This window comes from Aedes aegypti, chromosome 3 (assembly GCF_002204515.2).
Source record: "Aedes aegypti strain LVP_AGWG chromosome 3, AaegL5.0 Primary Assembly, whole genome shotgun sequence".
Classification (NCBI taxonomy): Eukaryota; Metazoa; Arthropoda; class Insecta; order Diptera; family Culicidae; genus Aedes; species Aedes aegypti.
This window is the reverse complement of record NC_035109.1, coordinates 96,194,656-96,215,511: the sequence shown is the minus strand read 5'-3', so window position 1 is coordinate 96,215,511 and position 20,856 is coordinate 96,194,656. Positions and strand designations below refer to the sequence as shown.

The 20,856-nt window shown below is 38.2% G+C and overlaps 1 protein-coding gene and 1 non-coding gene across 2 annotated transcripts; one reads left to right on the top strand and one right to left on the bottom strand.

Moving 5' to 3' along the window:
* Window positions 1-14,134: 14,134 nt before the first annotated feature.
* Window positions 14,135-14,206, bottom strand: Trnat-agu. The gene has a single exon. It is a non-coding gene; the product is annotated as a tRNA-Thr (tRNA).
* Window positions 14,207-14,968: 762 nt separating this feature from the next.
* Window positions 14,969-15,911, top strand: LOC5576190. Its single transcript, XM_001662477.2, has one exon. The coding sequence runs from the start codon at window positions 15,163-15,165 to the stop codon at window positions 15,727-15,729; it is 567 nt and encodes a 188-aa protein (XP_001662527.2). The 5' UTR covers window positions 14,969-15,162; the 3' UTR covers window positions 15,730-15,911.
* The last annotated feature ends 4,945 nt before the right edge of the window (window positions 15,912-20,856 follow it).

The window sequence follows — 20,856 nt, the reverse complement described above, 5'->3', positions numbered from 1 at the left end:
CAAGCTGTTCAACGATATTTTGAGGAAATTTTTCCGTACAATAGAAAAAAAAACATAGTTCATAGAAGATCCAACATGTTATTTTTATCTCATATATGTTGTACCTACATGTCTTGATACCTTGATTTCTGCCTACAACTATGTACTTCGTTTTAATAGAATTAATTTTCAGGCCTATCCTCGCTGTCTCCCTTTTCAGAGGCATGGAGACCTCATCCACTGACCAGCGATAATTTCCAATAAGGTCGATATCGTACGCAAAGCCAAGGACCGTGTGATGATAGCGACGTTTCTCTGCACGCCAGATCTCCTAATAGCACCTTCGAGTGCAATTTTGAACAGTAAATTCAAAAGTGCGTCTCCCGTCTAACGTCAAGAACGTGGTTGACACCTCGTCTGCGATCCGAACACTTGATTTCGAACCATGCAGTATAAAATTTACCGTATCAGCTTAATTAGTTTCGCCGGAAAACCATGTTCATACATTTTCGCCGCCTTGAAATCAATTGGTGAGTCTGCAAGTTATACTCCCGGAATTTATCTAGGATCATTCGCAAGCTAAACATCTGGTCCGTTGTCGAATGGCCCTCACGAAAACCAGCTTGGTATTTGCCGACAAAGGACTCGTCGAGCGATCTCAGTCTGTTAAACAGGATGCACGACAGAATTCAGCAGGGTAATTCCTCTGTAATTGGCACACTCCAGTCTGTGCCCTTTCTTGTACATTGGGCGTATGGGGCCATCCAACCAGCCGGTGGGCAATTCTTCGTCCTCCCATATCTTCAAAAATACTCGGTAGATCGACTGATAAAGTTGCTCACTTCCGTGCTTGATAAGCTCGACCGGGATCTCGTTCTTCCCAGCAGTTGCATAGAATCTCCGCACATCGTTCCGGTTCATGCTCTTGAGCTTCAGCTACCACACTTTCTTCGTGCTGCATTTTCTTTCTGCGGTGGATTCGCTTTTCATCGGCTCTCGCTGACCTGTACCGCTCTCTGTTCTGTCGAGTGCCGGTCACAAGCATACGGCTTCTGGCGACATTCTTCATGTCTGTCACTCTCTGGCACTCTTCATCAAACCAGTCGTTTCGTCCTCGTCGTTGACCAGTGCCGATCACTTCTAGAGTGTCCATCCCGGGACATCCCGGGACAAAAAATCCCGGGATTTGGCAAATTTCGGGATTTCCCGTTTCCCGGGATTTTATTTCTGATATCCCGGGAATCCCGGGATTCCCGAAATGTACGTAGAATTTGATGAAAACCACTAAATTTCAATTGTTAATGACATTTTTCCTTACTATAAACCTTATTTAATAAAGTAGAAAAGCATAACGGAAAAGAAAATAAACGAGTAATTATTTTCATGAAAATATCTATTTACCAAGTAAGAAACACATAGTTTTATTTGTCTAGTTGCAATGTTTTAATGCTTTTCTTTTCAACATTAGCCATTTTTATAAGCCTATGCTGAGATAACATATTTGAAAGTACGATTTGTGGTAGTTTACAAATCGCAAGTCGGTACCATCTGTAAAAAGTAGGCACTTATAAAATTGACTGAGAAGTTTTCAATCTCGTTTTCCATACAAATATTCATAAAAATCCAGGAGATTGGAACATGTTTCGATTTCAATGAAACTTTCATAATTTGCTTTTTACTCCGTGCAGTGGGACTTACATGCGTTTACTTTTCATTATGGGGCAATTCGACATGGTGTTCTTTCCTTATTTTACTGAACAAAAAGTGATTTCTAGTTAGTGCAGCTGAAAGATCATTAGAAGATATAATGAAAACTGATATCAGCTCAATTTTTACCAAAATGCAGATGGCTCTGACTTGCGATTCAGGGCAATGAACTTCAGTCAATAATTTTCAGTAATTATCTCTTAGCATAATCTACAATAACTTCAATGATCTTTGATCGTTTCTTTTGTTCTAAAGTTTTTATGGCTTTTCAAATGTTTGAAGCCAATTGCTTTAATATTATGACTAAAGTTTTTATCATACTTGCGTTCATAAATGTTATAGAGAATTTGAAAAAATCCATAGCAAACCCGTAATTAGTCAAGCTAAGTTTTGATTTTTGTTAGGTTTCTTCATCAGAATATCTGAAATGTAATATGCTATAATTAAAATATTAAAATTTACATTATCTGTTTGTTTCATTGAAAAAACATTGTATTGTTAAATTTGAACTTCCATTTCAACCGAAATGCCAGTTTTATTAAAAAATTTATTAATCCCGGGATCCCGGGATTTCCCGGGAAAAGCATAGAATTTTGTCCCGAATCCCGGGACGAGAAAAATGGTCGGGAAATGGACACTCTAATCACTTCCTGCGCCGTTGTTGGCACAGCTTCGTGGATAGGGTTCTACAGGCTGCCGACATCTCTAGCAATGTTGATTCTTCCCAACTGCTCGTCTAGTTGCTGGGGGTACTGTGAAGCTATCCCATCAGTCGACAAGCGTTGTATATTGAAGCGCACCGTTCTGTTTGTTGTGGAACTCGTGACGCTGGATAACCGCGCCCGAATGTTAGCTACAACGAGATAATGATCCGAGTCGATATTAGTGCCTCAGAAGGTCCTGACACCCATAACATCTGAGAAATGTCGCTCATCAACCAGCACGTGGTCTATTTGGGAGCAGGCATTGCCACTCGGGCGTCACCAGGTGTGTTTGCGAATATTCTTTCGTGCGAAGTATGTACTTCTAGCAGCAGCAAAGGTTACTAGCCGCAGGCCATTATCATTGGTAATGGAATGAAGGCTTTCCGTCCCAATGACGGGTCGGAAGAGATCTTCTTTCCCGTTCTGCGCATTTGCGTCGCCGATGACTATCTTGACGTATTATTTTGGGCACTCTCAGTAGGCCTTATCCAGGCTCTCATAGAACTCATCCTTCATGTCATCGGGCTTATCGTTCGTTGGCGCATAAATGCTGATCAGGCTGTAGTTGAAAAACTTACCCTTCATTCTCAACACACAGATTCGGTCGCTTACCGGTTTCCACCGAATAATTCGCTTCATCTGCTCCCAATCACTATGAAGCCAACTCCACGTTCTGCTCTGTCGCCACCGCTGTGGTAGATGTGGTACTTGAATAAAGTGTTGGCGATGGGATCCACCGCTCGGAATTCGCGTTCTCCGGTTCTCGGTCAGCGTATTTCCTGGATAGCCACAAGCCAGGAGCCCAACACGCGCGGTTTCATTCAAAGTTCTCACGTTCCAAGATCCAACTTTTCAATCGTTGTCCTTTATTCGTTGCCGGGTCTGTTGCCGTAAAATCAATCCGTTTGCTCTACTTTTGCCTTTCTTGGTTGGTGAAGAGTCTTCGATAGGCCACCTAACCAGGGTTGCGCTACCCACATCATGCTAGAGGGGCTGTCTCCTCGGTGCTGACGCGATACAGCATTGTCCGTTTGTTCTTTAAATGATGACCTTGGTCATAGCCATCACAACCATCCACCTTTATCAGGGCTTTGTAGCTCTGGTTCTCAATAGTTTCAAGTTCTTTCGGACATTTTACTATGGTGAGCCGTCATGCGCTAGCGGTTTACCATTACCATTACCATTTCCATCGCGTACGCATGTATATCTTAATTCGTTTAAGTTAATGGAAACCTTAACAAATCCGTAGAATATTTCAAAAACTTTGCTCTGCTTATTTGTATGAAGGATTAAAAGTCCGTGTTAAAATTTGTATTATTCGCATAGGTTATAAGGCTTTATGAAGTTCTATTTTTTTCTGTTGGACCAAAATTCCGTGAGTAAGCTTGAAAATAGCAGAATTTTTTAATACAGTCAACTCACAACCATTCAAAATTCCATTTACACCCCTTTACGTTTGAGTCCCTCAAAGTCTGTTGTTAAATTGAAATTTCTTGCTATTGTTTTTATAACATAAAATTTTAGAAAAAAAAATACTCAACATCTTCTGAACCCAAATTGGTTGGTCTTTGCTTCAATGTAGCGAAGCAAATTACGTTTCACCGAAAAGAAACCCATACTAGCCATCTGGTAATGATTGAGCAGGTGATTTCACCGTTTTCGCCAACAGCCAACGCACCTGTGCTTTCTTATAAATGTGAATATGCTTGGTGGGTCATTTTGTCATCAGCAAAGCTTATTCCTCTTCGTGCTGCTCTGCCGACTTCCCGCAAGGGAGTGTGCACTTCACTTGAACAGCTTCGTGCTAAACCTGACCCGATGAACGACGACATACTTCCTCTTCCTAGACCCGCTGTTATCACAATCTTCTCCTTTAGCACATGCATGCATATCACACAAGTATATGTCAGTGGCATACCTACTTGCTTTCTTGTCAGCATCAGCGAAACATGAACATTAGGGTGGGCCCTTTGGACCTCCAAATTTATTCACTTGTAACTCGAAAAGCTATTGTTAAAATTTGAGCCAATTTCACCACCTCTAAACGGAGTTTGTAGTTTGTATGAAGTTAATCGACCAAATATATGGGAAAAGTGGGGCTTTCCTTAGCCGAGTGGTTTAAGTCAGCGGCTACAAAGCAAAGCCATGCTGAAGGTGTCTAGGTTCGATTCCCAGTCGGTTCAGGATCTTTTCATAATGGAAATTTCCTTGAATTCCCTGGGCATAGAGTATAATCGTACCTGCCACACGATATACGAATATGTACATGGCAACTTTGGCAAAGAAAGCTCTCAGTTAAAAATTGTGGAAGTGTTCATGAGAACACTAAGCTGAGAAGCAGGCTCTGTTACAGTGAGGACATAATGCCAATAAGAAGAATTTATTTGTTATAATTTAATAACGTTATGTTCCACCCTAAAGAACATGCGACATCACTACAGGCTGAGGAGCAGGTGAAAGATTGGATTACGGGAATTAATTTTTCACGTGCGGCAAAATTGAATGAACGCCGAAAGCACCCACCGGGCGTTGTTTTTGACACCGTTTCTTCGCCCAGCTCGGAAGGAAGCTCTGTAGGTACTTACCTAGAACAAAAGACACGTGATAACGGAAGCACGAGCTTCCTGAGGTGGGATGTTCTCGGAGGAACACTACTGGTACATATGGGATGTCGGATCATGATGCATTTTGCACATCCTCTTGCCGATTACAAACGCTAGACGACGGTGAACACGAGATAAATAGCTGAAAGTTTCGAGATGTGAGAGCATAATGGATGCTGTTTTCGAAACTTGCTTAAAACGTAATCAGGTTAATTAAAGTTTTCAGGTGCTATTAGACGCCATTGCAGAGTGGTCCAGGAAGCAGATTTGCGAGGAAAGATGTCTTGAGAGTTTTAGTCGTAATTTAAAAGAAGGAAAAAAAACCTTCTCTCCTTCGTCCAAACGACCTATTCGGCCAAATGGCCGGACACCATTTTATGGTTTATATTTCTGCTCAACTTTTTGAAATAAGCTCTTACAGAACTATTAGAGATTTGCATCTAGAACTCCATCGATTTGGCATTTGGAAGCCTGTTCAGAATACCGTTATAAATCCTCTTAGTACTCTGTTAGAAACACAGCAAGAATTATGTAAAAACCCTGTCCTGAATTGGGTCCTAAAATTTACATGTTACTGCAACTGACTTAGCTATTTCTTCCACTCAAATAACGGCTAATTCATGTTTAAACTTTAATTTAAAAATTGGGTCCGTAAATGAACCTTGACATTTTTGATCATGTTTGACGTTCGCGTAGTCGACAAAAATACTACAGGGGTTTTAGTTTTAACACTGGGGTTGTTCCTATCTGACATTTCGGAAGGGACACGGAAAACAAAATATACTCAAATTTTGAGTTTAAGCAAAGGGGTTGGTTGGTTGGTTTGACTTTATTAACGAGATTTTTAGCCCTGGGCTAGTTCATCTCGGGACCAACGGCTTTACTTCCCTTCCGAAGGAAGTCGTCACTATAACTTTTTACGTCATAAGTGACTATGTCGGGGATGGGATTCGATCCCAGGTCCTCGGCGTGAGAGGCGAGTGTTCTAACCACTACACCAGGTCCGTCCCCGCAAAGGGGTGTGACAAAATCTAAAGAAACATGAAAAAATGTTTTTTGGACTTAAACCAACGGAAAGCATTAAAAAACATTTATTTTTAGCCTAAACTTAAGCATTCGGCACTAATATTGAAACAGGGATTTGGGACCCTATTTCATGTGTGGCGAATTTGATGAGAATGCTGTCTTTAATAATTAAAGTTTAATTTTGTGCAATCCTGCACAAAAATTTGAGGGAATCCTACATAGAATTCTGTGCAAATCGTTTCCAGGAGCAATGCATAAATAGTTTCAATTCTTCAAAAACGTGTCTACGAATATTTTGAAGCTCTGACTAACAAGGCGCTTTTATTAGATATGTCAGCTTTCACTCATTTTGGCACCCCTTGAAGGCTGACGCCCTTGACAAGAGTCAACCTAGCCAATCATATGCTACGGCACTGTCTATGACCCAACCAAAAACTTTGCCAAAGACGTCATTTGGTTTAGCTATCTGTAATTCAAGATACAAATGTTCAAATTTTTTTAGCACGTTTAAAATATATTTTGAGAGGCATACAGTATGGCCCATAAAAAATGCGAAAATTGTTTGAACGTGAATTTATCATCTACAAGCGTTATTTTCATTGTTTTTGTGAGTGAATGTAATTTCTGATTATTCTAGTGTATTCTGACATAACTTCGCTATTCAGGACAATTTTTGTCATATTTTTCTTACTGTCCTAAATAATGTAATAAAGCAAAGAAGCTCGAAGGTTTTGTCCGCCCAAAGCAAGAAACAGCATCTGATTGTCGTATACTCTGGTAATAAACTTTCCACCTTCAAAAATCACACTTAAATGTTTAAAATTTTAGTTTGTTTGGTATCAGAGGATGGAGGAGTTCTTAGAGAACGTGTTTTTCATGATCATAATAAAATATTTTGCCAGGGTCATAGTTTTGAGGGCATTTGCGTCTTATAGGTTTGATATGTCTTACTTTTTTGTTGAAGTTGGTTAAAAAATAAATACGGAGGCCTATAACAGATTTTTGAGGAAAAAATGTGTTCCTTCGGTTAAGGACAACTTATATCAATACTAGCTCATAGTTTTTAAGCAAAACGGAGCCGCTTATCACACTTATATGAAGGTTCAATCAAAGCTCTCCAAAATGAGCCGTTTTCTCGAAAATATGTTTAAGTCTCCAATGACCCAGGTATGAACCAATTCTACCATTTGATATGGGCGTATGCTGGAGACAAGACCTGTGAAGAAGCTGACGTCATCGTTGATGTTTTAGAAGCTTTCATCACACATATATTGAACTCGACGTCCGCATGATAAAAATTGAAGGTATGCTTCCAATTCCTCTCTGGTAAGGTGAAAGTAACAGATAAAAATCATGTCCAAAGCGAAAACCTGAGTCTTAATAGATTATACAATACAAGTTATAAATAATATTTATGTTTCATTCACATTTTCTATGTAAAAACTACCATAAAACATGATATGACGATTTTCGCATTTTTTTATGGGCCATACTGTATGTCGAAAATCTATTATGGAGCTCAAAGATGTCAAAGATCTGCTGAGTTATATTTGAGCGAATTCATTCAGAAATTCTTCGAAAACTGCGTCAAGGTATTTGATGAGAGATAGCTCCACATATTCAGCAGAAACTCTTCCTAGAATTATCCAAGATGTTTTTCTTTCGGTTCTTCACTTCTTACGCCAGGATTTACTTCAGAAATCGTACATCAAAATACTTCAAATTTCTCTAACGAGAACTTAATTTTTTTTGGGAATGTGGGATAAAAAGGTGTAATACGCCCCCCTTAAGGAAATACTGCTCTATAGCAAAGTTTTGTATGTCAAGATGTTCCTTATTTAGTTGATCATGCTCTGCACGCAGCTTTCTCTTTCCAGGTTGCTTCCAAAAAGTGTACAAGATGTTTTTTTCGTAAACGGTCCGAATGTTTACGTTTCAAAACAACCCGGGCAATATACCCCTCCCATAGAAAAAAAGGCCAAAGCGTTGTAGAAATGTTTCCAAGGAGAATTCCTACATTTGCTAAGCTAAAAAGGGTCCATTAGCATTCGTCTTCCGGTAAAAGTATTTTTTATAAGTATAATAGTAAATAATGGGTTTCATTCACCCTGAGCCTTACTTATCAGAAGCAAAATTTTAAACCAAAAACCTAATATTTGATATTTTTTCAATGAACATATATGCGCAGCTTGATTTTTTTTTTGCGAATTTATGAAATATGTAATCATATTTACGTGTTAAAGAAGCCTCAATACACATAACATATGTGGAACTTAGAAGTGAAAGCGAGTTGAAAAGTTGTAGGGTAAATTGGTATAATGCGCCCCAACCGGGCAATACGACCCATTTCATTTTCAAGGGATTGAAGCTTCTGTAACACGTAAATATTATAACATATCTTAAATATCCGCGAAAAAATGATGTTGCGTATATAAGATCTTTGGGAAGTATTGCGGCGCTCATTTTAAATCCACATCCAGCGGCGGCGGAAACGCGCAGATAATATGCGCGCAATTCAAACGCAACGTCAAATTCCAAGTAGGCTTGGATTGTTCCGTTCTGCAAGGACGCAAATGTTCTAAAGTTGCCAAATCTGAAACATTTGTTGATTTTTATTATCACTGCGACGGTATATCGAGATTTTCAGATAAACGCATTCCGTCGATTTCTCTTGCAGAGCACAATATAAAAACCAATAGAAATACCAAAAATATAAAAAATAACCTTTTGGCGTAAAATGTTGGATCCGATAGGCAAGCCTCGTTGTAATTGAAGCTCATATTTTACGATTGTAATTATTGCAAAAACTTTTACCGGAAGACGATTGCTAAGGGTCCCTTTTAAGTTTAGCAAGTGGTGGAATTCTTCTTGGAAACATTTCTACAACGCTGCGGACCTTTTCTAAGGGAGAGGCATATTGCCCGGTTTGTTTTGAAATGTCAAGATTTGGGTCGTTTACAGAAAACATCTTGTACTCTTTTTATGAGTTACCTGGCAAGATAAAGTTGCATGCAGAGCATGACCAACTAAGAAAATAACACTTTGACACCAAAAACTATAGAAGTAATGCATTTGCCACAGCAATAGAGCAGTTTTCCCTTAGGGGGGGGCATATTATACCTGTTTACCCTACCCACTTCCAGCTGCTGGCAAGTGGTATATCTAGTATACACATCGAACTGTCATTGCCAAAGGTAAACAAAAACAATATGATTCGAGCAGTAGACCAGTTGCTGCGAAGATTACATATATTAAGATCGGGGGACGGTCGACAACGTTTGGAAGATAAAACTTTTTTTTTTCATAAAACGTAATTTTTTTCTGTCATACTATCCAATATTCATGTTTCATAACCACAGAATCTAATCGTTTCGAAAATATTATATCCTATCAAAAAACTTCCTGTTTCATAACGTAAAAAAGTTTTTACTTTTCAAAATCTTTCAATTCATTCACCTAAAAAATATAATATGCTAGAAACAACATAGATACTTTTTACATTGACTCAATAATCTTGGATACGAGTGGTGTAAATCCGATTCTAAAGTTGTATCAAAAAATTTTTTTTTTCCATTCCCTTCGTTGCCACTCTGGATATATGTTATCTTTGATTCATTTCAATACAACGCCGATTGACATTTTGACATTTCAATGTTCTTATACCAAATGCAATTGTTAAAGTGGGTGCCATTTTTTTGAGCTCGAGTTCCACTTATGTTATGTGCTCAATCCCATGAAAATGAAGAGGGGCGTATTGCCTCGTGTGGGCGTATTACACCGAATTACCCTATGTTTGCAATCCTACCAAAACTTTTCCCAAAACACAAAGAAATCGTTAGGATTATCCGAAGTTTACAGGAATTATTCCAGGATTTTTTCAAAAGTTCGATTTGGTATTTTAATACTAATTATTATATTAGGCAAAGGTTGCCAAAAAAAAACTCGCTCCACAGGTTCTTTAAAGCAACTTGTTTCATATAGTTTTTAAAAACTATCCTAGGTATTTCTCCAGAAATACTTTTCTTCAAATAAGTTTAGAAGTTTGCAGAAAAGCTGATCGCAGTAGGCAGCGCGCGCGAACAGATGTGTTGAAAATTGATCTGTCACGTTTTTATCGTCTCCGCAAATTATTAGATTTTTTGCAATTTCTCATCGTAATAGGCTGTTTTTCATCATGCCAATCTGTCATGGAACGGCCTACTTTCCTGCACTGAAGTCTGGAGTACGGGTATAGTCATTACCTAACTGAAACCAGTGCTGTAATGATTCATTACGCAACGCTTTTTCATTACGTAACTGTTTTGAGTTGCGTAATGAATCATTACACAACATTTTTTCTGAAATTGTAAAATAAAGGTGAATGCATTCTGATATAATTTCTGATACCCTAAAGCGGTCATGGGGCCTAGATGGCCGTAGCGGTAAACGCGCAGCTATTCAGCATGACCATGCTGAGGGTCGTGGGTTCGAATCCCGCTGGTCGAGGATCTTTTCGTAAAGGAAATTTTCTCGATTCCCAGGGCATAAGAGTATCTTCGTACCTGCCACACGATATACACATGCAAAAATGGTCAATCGGCAAAGAAAGCTCTCAGTTAATAACTGTTGAAGTGCTCATAAGAACACTAATCTGAGAAGCAGGCTTTGTCCCAGTTGGGACGTAACGCCAGAAAGAAGAAGAACCCTAAAGCGGTCTTCTACGAAATTGCAAAAAAAGTTGTACGTAACTCGTTGCAGAACTCGATTTTTACAGCACTAGTCGTAATTATCCTACTCGGCAAGCCTCGTAAGATAAATTTACGACTCGTGCTATAAAAATCATCATTCTGCAACTTGTTCCGTAAACTACTATTGCTGGTGAAACGGCTGGTGCAGTTTTTGAAAAAAGTGTCTTTAGTGGAAATGAAACGGTTTATTCTGCACACGTTCTGCTGGGCAGTGGTTCGTTAAGCCTACGCAAAAGTTGAAGATGCATAGAAGCAAAGCCCTTAATTTTCGGGAGCGCAAGTCTGGAGAGCTGAACAGTAGCTGAGACCTTGATCGACTGGTCACGCACTGGTGGTGACCAGTTGATCAGATCTTCAGCTTGAACTTCTTTCTTGTTTCTCTGGTGGATGGTAGATGGTACTGGTAGATTTGTGCTTTTGAGGGTTTGAGTATTGGCTTCGTTTAATCTTCACCAGGAAAATCGTTTATTTTTTGCGTCGCCGATAATTTTTTTTCTCGCGTTCTGAGTACAATCAAGTTCAAATTTTTTGCGTCGCCGGAGTGATTGGTGAAATTGGTGGCATTCGTGAAATTAGCATACTGATCAAAGTAGCTACAGCTGCTCAATCAAGGATGAATAATCAATTTGGTGAGCTCGTTTCATGCTTCTATTTCAAATGTACAATATATTATGAATCGTATTTTTATAATGACAACGGTGGGAATGTTACTTGAATCAATTGATATGAAAAAAAAAATAAAAAAAAATCGTCACTATAAGAGTCGACAAAGACCTTTCCTTTTACCTGAATTTTATCATTTGATATAAAAACCTTTGAATAATTCAACTCTTTAAGTGTCGTCTTACCGTATGTTCACGTTGTCGTTACAGCACTGACAGGTTGAGGTTGCATGAATTGCATCACTTACCAAGGTGAATCCTGATCATGCAGCTATGATCCCTCCCCACTAACAAAACTCCTTCCCATGACAACCATGGAGATGCAGAGGTGATCTTGGTCTCCAGTAACAATGGATGTCACACTAACTTACCTTCCCCGATGAACGTAAGGACGTGACCGGCACCGTTACTCGAGCAGAAGAAAATAAAATACCTCAAATAATACCTTCTGCATATTCTACAAATACCAAGCTGATAATTAGATCAGGTTTTGTAATACCTAAATAATACGCGATGAATTTTCATATAAAAGAGATTTTTTTCATTAACAGTTCATCTCCAGCAGTTCTCATTACCTATTGAATGCCAAAATGAAGTATGTTTAATTGTTTTAAATTTTTTTTTCAAATAGCATTATAATACCAAAATGAGGTATTGACAACTGAACAATACTTCATTATGGTATCATACCAAAATATGGTATGCATAAGTTATTGCGAGTTATTCTTTCCTCCTCGGGTGACTTTAAATGTTTGGAGTTCTCAAAAGTTCCTTGTGCAATTTCGATTATTCTGGTGAATCACGGAGTAGCAACTATGAATTGTCATTGTCGGTCGTCAAAGCTTATGCTTCTTCAACGAAGTTTGCAGAAAACTTTCGTAGTTTGGAATTATTTTAAGAATTTCCTATGCATACTTTTTCTAGCATTCCTTTTCGAATTGTTGTAGAAATTACTCCAGGAATGACATAACGAGATCCTTCGGCATTTTTTTTGCTTAAATTTGACAGATCATTGGGATAAAACCAAAGAATTTTCCAAGAATTTAAACTAAGATCTCTTTTTTGAAGCTCAACTGAGTGCTTTTAAAAAATATCCTCGATGTTTTCTTTATAGAAAATTAGACGACATTCAAGTTATCCTTCGGAAAAGTAATTCGAAAATTTACTCAGGATCACAAGAGATATAATTTGACTTGCTACTTATTCTATGTCTTATTCGTTATTTATTATTCGCTTACTTTGTCGAGTAATTGATGCTCGGCATTTTTGGCAACATGTGGTTAGTCAAGAATGACTAAAAACCTCCTTCTCTTGAATGATTATTGGTTTTCTAAAGATCACTAATTAATCACTGGAGACTATTTCAGCACCTCATCGAGCATCATCTCCTTTCGGAGAAACGGGTCTTTCGGGAAACTTGCATTTGGGGAAACGATGCTAAACCCTATTTCACGACTTTTCTGATCAAACGTAGTGAAAGCGGGATAGTTATTCAATTTCCAACATTTCGGCACGTGGTTGGAGCCTTCCTCAGGGAGGTGGAGGTTATACGTGTACCGCTGCAGAACTCTCGAGCCACGAACCGAAACGTTGTAAGCTAAATAGCTTTCCGGGAGTTTTATAAGCAAAGGATAATTTTAGAATAATTGCTGAATGATATAAAAATAGAAAATATTATTGATTCAAAAACGTTATAATTTATTTTTGTTTTATGGCTGTATCGGTCATGCGACTCAAAGGTAAAGGGAGTCTTTAGAAGCAAATGATGGAAACGAATAGGTGCATAGGCGTCGCAAGGGAGGGACAAGATTGAAATTTTTAATTAGGTGGTGAAAATTGAGCAAGCCATTTCAAAGTCAGTAAGCATCGAAGCGTCCTGTATTTTGCCTAGCTTCTCTACTGGAAAAGGGTTGGCTCAAAGCTTTGAGCTTTGCTGGTTGGTAGCAAAGCTCAAAGCTTTGAGCCAACCCTTTTCCAGTAGAGAAGCTAGGCAAAATACAGGACGCTTCGATGCTTACTGACTTTAAAATGGCTTGCTCAATTTTCACCACCTAATTAAAAATTTCAATCTTGTCGCTCCCTTGCGACGCCTATGCACCTATTCGTTTCCATCATTTGCTTCTATAGGCTCCCTTTACCTTTGAGTCGCATGACCGATACAGCCATAAAACAAAAATAAATTTAAAAAAAAACGGTCGAAACCTTCTCCTATATATGAAAAACGTTATACGTTGTCGAAGCTTTGACCAACATCTTATCGTTATTGCACTGAAAATGTTGTCCGACTCACATATTTATAAAATAATCCTGCAATAGTTTTTTTACCTATCTCGTATATTTGGCAGGCTCGTACGTCACAACATTTTTCTTTATAGTTTTTACATATTTTACTAAATAATTAGTATTAATCTTGAAAACTATGTTAATTTGGGATACGAAGTACTTAGGGTCTATTCGAGTCCATTATTTAATACGAAAAGACCTCGCAATAGTTATTTTCTGGTACCTACAAATCTATTACATATACCTCCTTAAAATTTTAAAGGGTAAGATCCCCCAGTAACGGATAGCTCCCAACACCGGACATCATCAAAAATCAAGAAATCATAAATTGACGCTTACATTGAGCTGTTGAATAATCCAATCCACAAGGTTATTAAATAAATTAACTCATTACGCGTGGTAAAGATGGACAAATTATGGGTAAAGTTATGAAAAAAATCCACGAGCCCGGCTGGGATTCGAACCCAGGACTCTTGTATACTAGACGAGCGCTTTACCAACTAAGCTACCGAGCCACTTGGTGACCCAATAACTGAGTTGATTACAACTTTAGAATTCAAATCCCCACAGACCACGTTGACACGATAAATGTGTTATAAATCTTGGTTAGTTATTTTAAAGCGTTATTTTTCTTTCATAAGCAGGTAAAATCAGCTCACCTGAAAAATTCTGAACTGCTACGGCAAATGAAATGTAATGTGTTGTTAATAAAATGGTGATAAAACCCTAATTTGATTTACCAAATTATGATGCCAGAGTTTTGTAATACAGAACACCTATATATGACAAATGAATATAATGCTTGGAATGATACTCATAAATGAATATGAAAAGAGCATAATTTCGAAAATAGTTTTTTAACGTTGAGCATTATCTCCAAATAAAAAAACTTGTTTCCAAACTCCTAGTCACTAAATCTGGCAACTCTTTCCATTTTTCCCAGCCACCCTTATTATGCTCGTTCCCGATGGCACCAAGCAAGGTACAGCCGAAACATATGCTCGATTTTTTTCTTCATTCATTCTCCCCCTATGAAACGCATGCTATTCCCGTTTATCGTGCGCCGCCACGCATCGTAGCACCTTGTATCCGAGATCGAGATCCGTACATGTTCATATTTATATACACATATTCCCGTCCCTTCCTTATGCTCCGAACATAAAAAAAATAAATGAAGGGAGGACGCCTGGCACACGCCACCGAATTGTCGAAAGCACGACCGGCAGGTTTGATTCGCTGCAGCCGGCTTCGGAGAGATCACTTCAGGTAGTGCCGTTCGCGAAGCAACACGTGCATCCTTCTGTTCCTAGCTAAGTTATGTTGGAGTGTTCTGATCGAGAAAAATAAAACTGAGTATCAAATCGAGAGAAGATTCCGAGAAGGATTCAGTGCCGCAAGTGACGAGACCATGTGACGGTCCAAATTGAAACCCCAAAACAGCTGAAAGCCAAATTAAGTGTTAAGTGCCGATATGCCAAAAACTGTTCCAAAGAGTTCGCAGAACGATGATCTCGCAGAGTGTCGCCCCGGAAATCCGGGCGTCCGATCCAAAGCAAAACGTAGACGTAGTGAGCTGGCACCAAATGGCGAAGGGGAGGATGAATCTTCCCGTGCCACCATCAAACGACCAAATCGAGCCGAGTCAACGAACCAAAGATTGAACCAACAGCACCAGGGAGACGTTACGGGTGAGCTCCCTCAATCGACATCTACACCACCTGCTTCCCCGGCGAGGGCGGATTTTCTTCTGGAGGCGTTGCAGCGGATTCAGGAGCTGCAGGATGAGATCGACTTCCTGGAGAACGATCCGTACGCCGAGGACGCTGACAGTTCCGAGAACGATGAGGAATTCCACGATCCTGGGGCTGCGGCTGCGGAGATCATAGTTGGTCATCAGGCCGAAGCGTTGGGATTTGCGGTTTGCGTAAGGGAAACAATGGCTTTCCTGGAGCGTGAAGGAGTTCCGGCCGACAGTCCGATGATGGTTAATCTGCGGAACCGTCTCGTCGGCAGGTGTGAGCAAAATTTGTCGTGTTGAGGGAGTTGGTGGGGGTTGAAAGTGAATCTAGTCACGATGGAAGTTTAGTTCAGGGTCCTTGTAGTACTTTGAGTGATTTAAGTGAATCACTACGGGGAAATGTCTAGTCAGATAGATGTAAGTAGAGTTTTAACGGTTAGCTTTGTAAGGTACCAAAGTTTATGAATCCATTGCCAAAAATAAAGCGTAAGAAAGAAAGATCAATAGTGATGTTTTATTTGAGAAAATGCCCATCATGTTACACCTTTCATTCCGTTTAGTTCTACAATGAAAACTAATAGCAGGGAGGCGTTGCATTTAAACTCAAAAAATAGTTGAGTTATAATAACAATGCAAGATATTATTTTCAAAGTTCTTACAGGTATATAATCAGCCCTGTCGTCGTAACATTTGAGATACTTAGTCGTCATTTATTTTGAGGGGCGTTTTTATAGTCATTAGGGCGCTTCTACTCGTTGGCGTTAATGAGGGCGCTTCAAAAGAAAAATGACACAAAATAGTTTATTAAAGAAAAATAGCACGTGAGTTTTCAGCTGAAGAACTTTACTTGCCTATCCAAGCAACATTTCTAGGGATCATATATGTCCTGTACACAAAGAAATATAGTCATTATCGACATATTTCCATAGCTTGGATTTATTTTCTGGAAGGTGCCAAAGCATGTTCTGGTAAAAAGGATGTAATGTGAGCGATTTTTATCTTTTGAACTTTTTGATGGTTTCAGTAGATCTTATAGTGATCAAATACTTACTTGAATTTAAGAAAAGTCTAATCTATTGAAATTATGAAGAACGAATCATCACCAGGCATATCCTGGAGTAGAAACACATATTTCCTTCATCAAAGGTTATAAGTGTATCTAAATTTAAGATTGCCATAATTTGATATTTTTCATTGGTTTCAAGCACAATTATCCTTATTAAGGATCCTTCGAAGCACCCGATGATCACTAGTCAAAAGTGGCTTTTATAGTCAAATATGCTCTTCGAGCCAACAGTTGCCCTATTAATGACAAGGCATGAAGAATGAGACGTCACACGATATGTTTTAGCGTGAAAACACAATTGTTCCCAAAGGTACTCCTCAGAATTTCCGGTGGTCCCAATAATGACCAAAAATATGCATTTTCAGATTATAGTTAACCTATTCATGGCAATGCATGATGAATGAGCCGTCGCATGATAAAGTCACAGGTTCCCTCGGGGACATCCCATGGTCCCAAAAGAGCCCATTATTGTTAATTATCCAATGTGAGACTGCAGTTGCCCTATTCACGACAATACATGAAGAATGAGCCGTCGCCTGACATAAGGTCTGTTTATTTTATAAAATGTACATGCAATATATTTTTTTTTATTTATTAATGAAATCGCAATCTGTTTTTTGTACATTGTTCGACTAATATTATACAATACAGTTAACTCTCCCTTACTCGATATTCCGTATCTCGATATCGAGTTAGAGAACCATAGTAAAAATTAGTTTTCATGGCTAACTTGATGGTCCCTTGGAACGCAGTTGCACTGCTTTTGTGTTCTGTAACTCGATACCTCCCTAACTCGATGGTCCCTTCAATATCGAGTAAGGGAAAGTTGACTGTATTATGACGATAAAAAAGCCATGAAAATAATTAAATTTCGCACGAATAAGGTACAACGTGAGGAATGGTCAATTTTTGGAGGTTATCAATGATTATTAGAAAAATTCTGGAAAATTCGACGATCTTTTTTTTATTTTCGAAAAAGGCTTGTTCTTCGGAAGCATCAACAATCAAAAGCCTGTTGCAAAATATCAAGTTATTTTTGAAGCAACAATTTACCAGATATCATGAAATCATTTATACACCGATTTTTCTGAAGAAAAATATTTTAAATTGAAAGTTAACTGATATGGGTATAATTGCTAGGTTCAAAGTACGGAAGTGCAAATATAGTAATAATATGAGAAATAACCTATTCCTTCAAAGAGTTGCTTATTTAGTCCCCATCTCACATTTAAAGATCTTAGAAAAAAAAATGTTTTTTTTAAGAAGACTTTTCTAAGCACAATGACAATAATCAAAATTTTCATTGTGCTGTTGTCATGAAATCAAATTTATTTTCTACATATTATTTTCATAGTATGTTATTATAAGATTTCTTATCAAAAAATTTGGAGAAAAACGTCTATAATTTGCTGTAGATCAATAAATATGCGTAAATTATTTTAAAAGTATGAGATTTTTCAATGAATGGAATAATGGTTGAACGATGCACAGAAAACCGATTACGATTTTATCAATAAACAAAAAAGATATAGCATAAACAAGCTGTCCACTCTATAAAATGGACAGTCCTTAAATTGGAGTTCAATTCCAATTATCCCCAACCACAGGTTTCTTCGGGGATATCCGGTTGCCTAAAAGCGGCCACAGTTGTTTGATGTACGTCTACAGTTGCGCTATTCATGATAAGAAATAAAAAACTAAGCCGTCGCATGATATGTTTCGATGTGAAAACAGAAATGTCTTCCTGGAATTTCCGGTGGTCCCAAAATTGGTTATTCTTGGTAAATATCCATATTTAGTCTCTATTTAACTTATTCATAACAAGACTTAAGGAATGAGCCATCTCACGGTATTGGAGTTCAATTAAAATTGTCCTCTAGCTCTGGTTCCCTCGGGGACATCCGGCAGCCCAAAAGTGGCCTCTGTTGTCAAATATGCACTTTGCATCTACAGTTACCCTACTTACGACAAAACATGACTCATTCTGTCCAGGTAAACAACAAACAAAACTTGATTGAAGTTATATTAGTTTCCGATTCATTCTGATATCTTCTCATACTAATTTTCATGATTTCATCCCTTACAAGCACGATCAAGATAATAAAAAAAAACGAAAAAAATCTAAACGAGGCTTGTGCAGAGTTTTTTCAAGAAAATTTCTGTACAAAAGGCAATGCCAAACGGAATCGCAACTTAATGCTCTTATTAATGTTTTCATGATGAAAGAAATTGCATTTGTCAATAAAATAAAATGAAAATTTTACCTTCGGCATGTTGATTTCCTCCAGCTTGTAAAATGTTTAGTATCTCCAAATTATGCCATCTGAATTATTTTTTCCATACATTTCTATGATAGTACCTATATAGAGAGAAACGGATTTAATTTTATTTGAATCACAAGAGCTGCCCAAACATACCAAGAATAGCAAAAATATTGTTGTCATCATCTGGCGCTTTACTCCCGCAAAACTAAAGAAATGTAACAGTTTTAGAGGTAAAACACCTAAAATTGTAATTCCTCGTATCAGTTCAACAGTCAATTTCAGCAGGCACTGAAACTTTCAACACTATATGGACAATATTTTACTTGAACAATATTGTTATAAAACTGAGATGAAAACTATCAATTATCATTCCAGTTTAGTTGTTTAGCGAATTTTTTAAGATATCGTATGTTTTCGTAATACTAATCCCCAAAACCTCTTTTTAAATGTCATACTGTTCTAATTTTTGAACGCTTTTATTTAATTTTGGTAAAATGTATATCTACTTCAAGGAGGCTCCAGATTTCCTGACACATTCTGCAAATTACGTAGAACTGTGCAAAATCAGGTGAAATAATTAAATTTAGGAATATATTAGGGCGTTAGCATGCTCATGACCTCGAGAAGATCTATGTGAAGTAATATTTAATTAGTCAGAGACATTGATACAGCTTAACAGCATCTACATGAGCTACGAGAGATACGGCCAAATTACTTCAGGGCGTGGATAAAGCTTCAAAATTTCGACTGATAGTTTTCAGGGCGTTGGGACGCACCTGGTCTACTCAGGATAAGATCAAATAATTACAGGGCCTTGATACAGCTTGGAATTTTTAATTGATATCCCCAGGGTGATTTGAATAACTACGTGTTTAAGCTACGTGGGACAAGCTCAAATTACTCCAGGGCGTTAATATAGCTTATAATTTTCATTTGATGTCCTACAGGGCGTCAAGAGGCGCCAGATCGTCGTGGGATAAGGTCAAATTACTCCTGATTACTGTATTACTCCATTGTTGAAACAACTTGATCTATTTAGAATAAATTACTCCAAGGTGTTGATACAGCTTTCATTTTTCTATTAATGTCCTCAGGGGGTTAAGATGCATCTGATCTACATGAGTCGAAGTATAAATACTCCAGCGCGTTGATACAGCTTTGGAATTTTGATAGATGTCATACAGGGCGTTAAGTACACTTGGCTTTTGTGGAATAAGACCAAATTACTTCAGGACGTTGATACAACTTATAATGTTCAAGTGATGTTCTACAGGGCGTTGTTGCTTGTGATCTACAAAGGATAAAACCAAATGACTCAAGGGCGTTGATACAAGTAGGAATTTTCAGGTAATGTCCTCAAGGCGTTGAGTTGCATCTGATCTACGTGATATCTGGTCAAATTATTCCATAACTGATGTCTTACAGAGCGTTAAGATGCATCTGGTCTACGTAGATTAAAATTAAATTACTCCATGGCGTAGAGATATCACATACTTTAAATTTGACGTCCTACAGGGCGTCAAGATGCATCTGATCCATGAAGCATAAAATTGAATTACTCCAGAGCGTTACTACAGCTAAATCTAAATTGATGGCTAACAGGACATTAAGATGCAACTAATCTACTTAGAACAAATTGCTGCATAGCGTTGATACAGCTTGAAATTTGCTATCGTTGTCTTCAGTGTGTCAGGCGGAGCAAAGGTCAAAATTACTCTAGGGCGTGGATACAACTAGAAAATTTTCATTGAAATCCTACAGGGAGTTATTTACATCTGGTCTACGTGGGATAAGTTTGGGAAACTCTAGGGTGTTCATGCAGCTTATGACTTTGATCTGATGTCGAACAGGGCGTCAATATGCACCTGATCTACGAAGGATGAGGTCGAATAACTACAGGGCGTTTAAATAGCTTAGAATTTTCAATAGTTGCCCTCAGGGTGTCAGAGATAAAGTCAAATTACTACAGGGCGTTGATACAACTTGGACATTCAATTAATGTCTTCGGGGGGTTGAGATGCAGCTGAATTTCGTAGAATAAGGAAAAATTACTGATACAGCTTATAATTTGCAACTGATACACTACAGGGCGTCAAG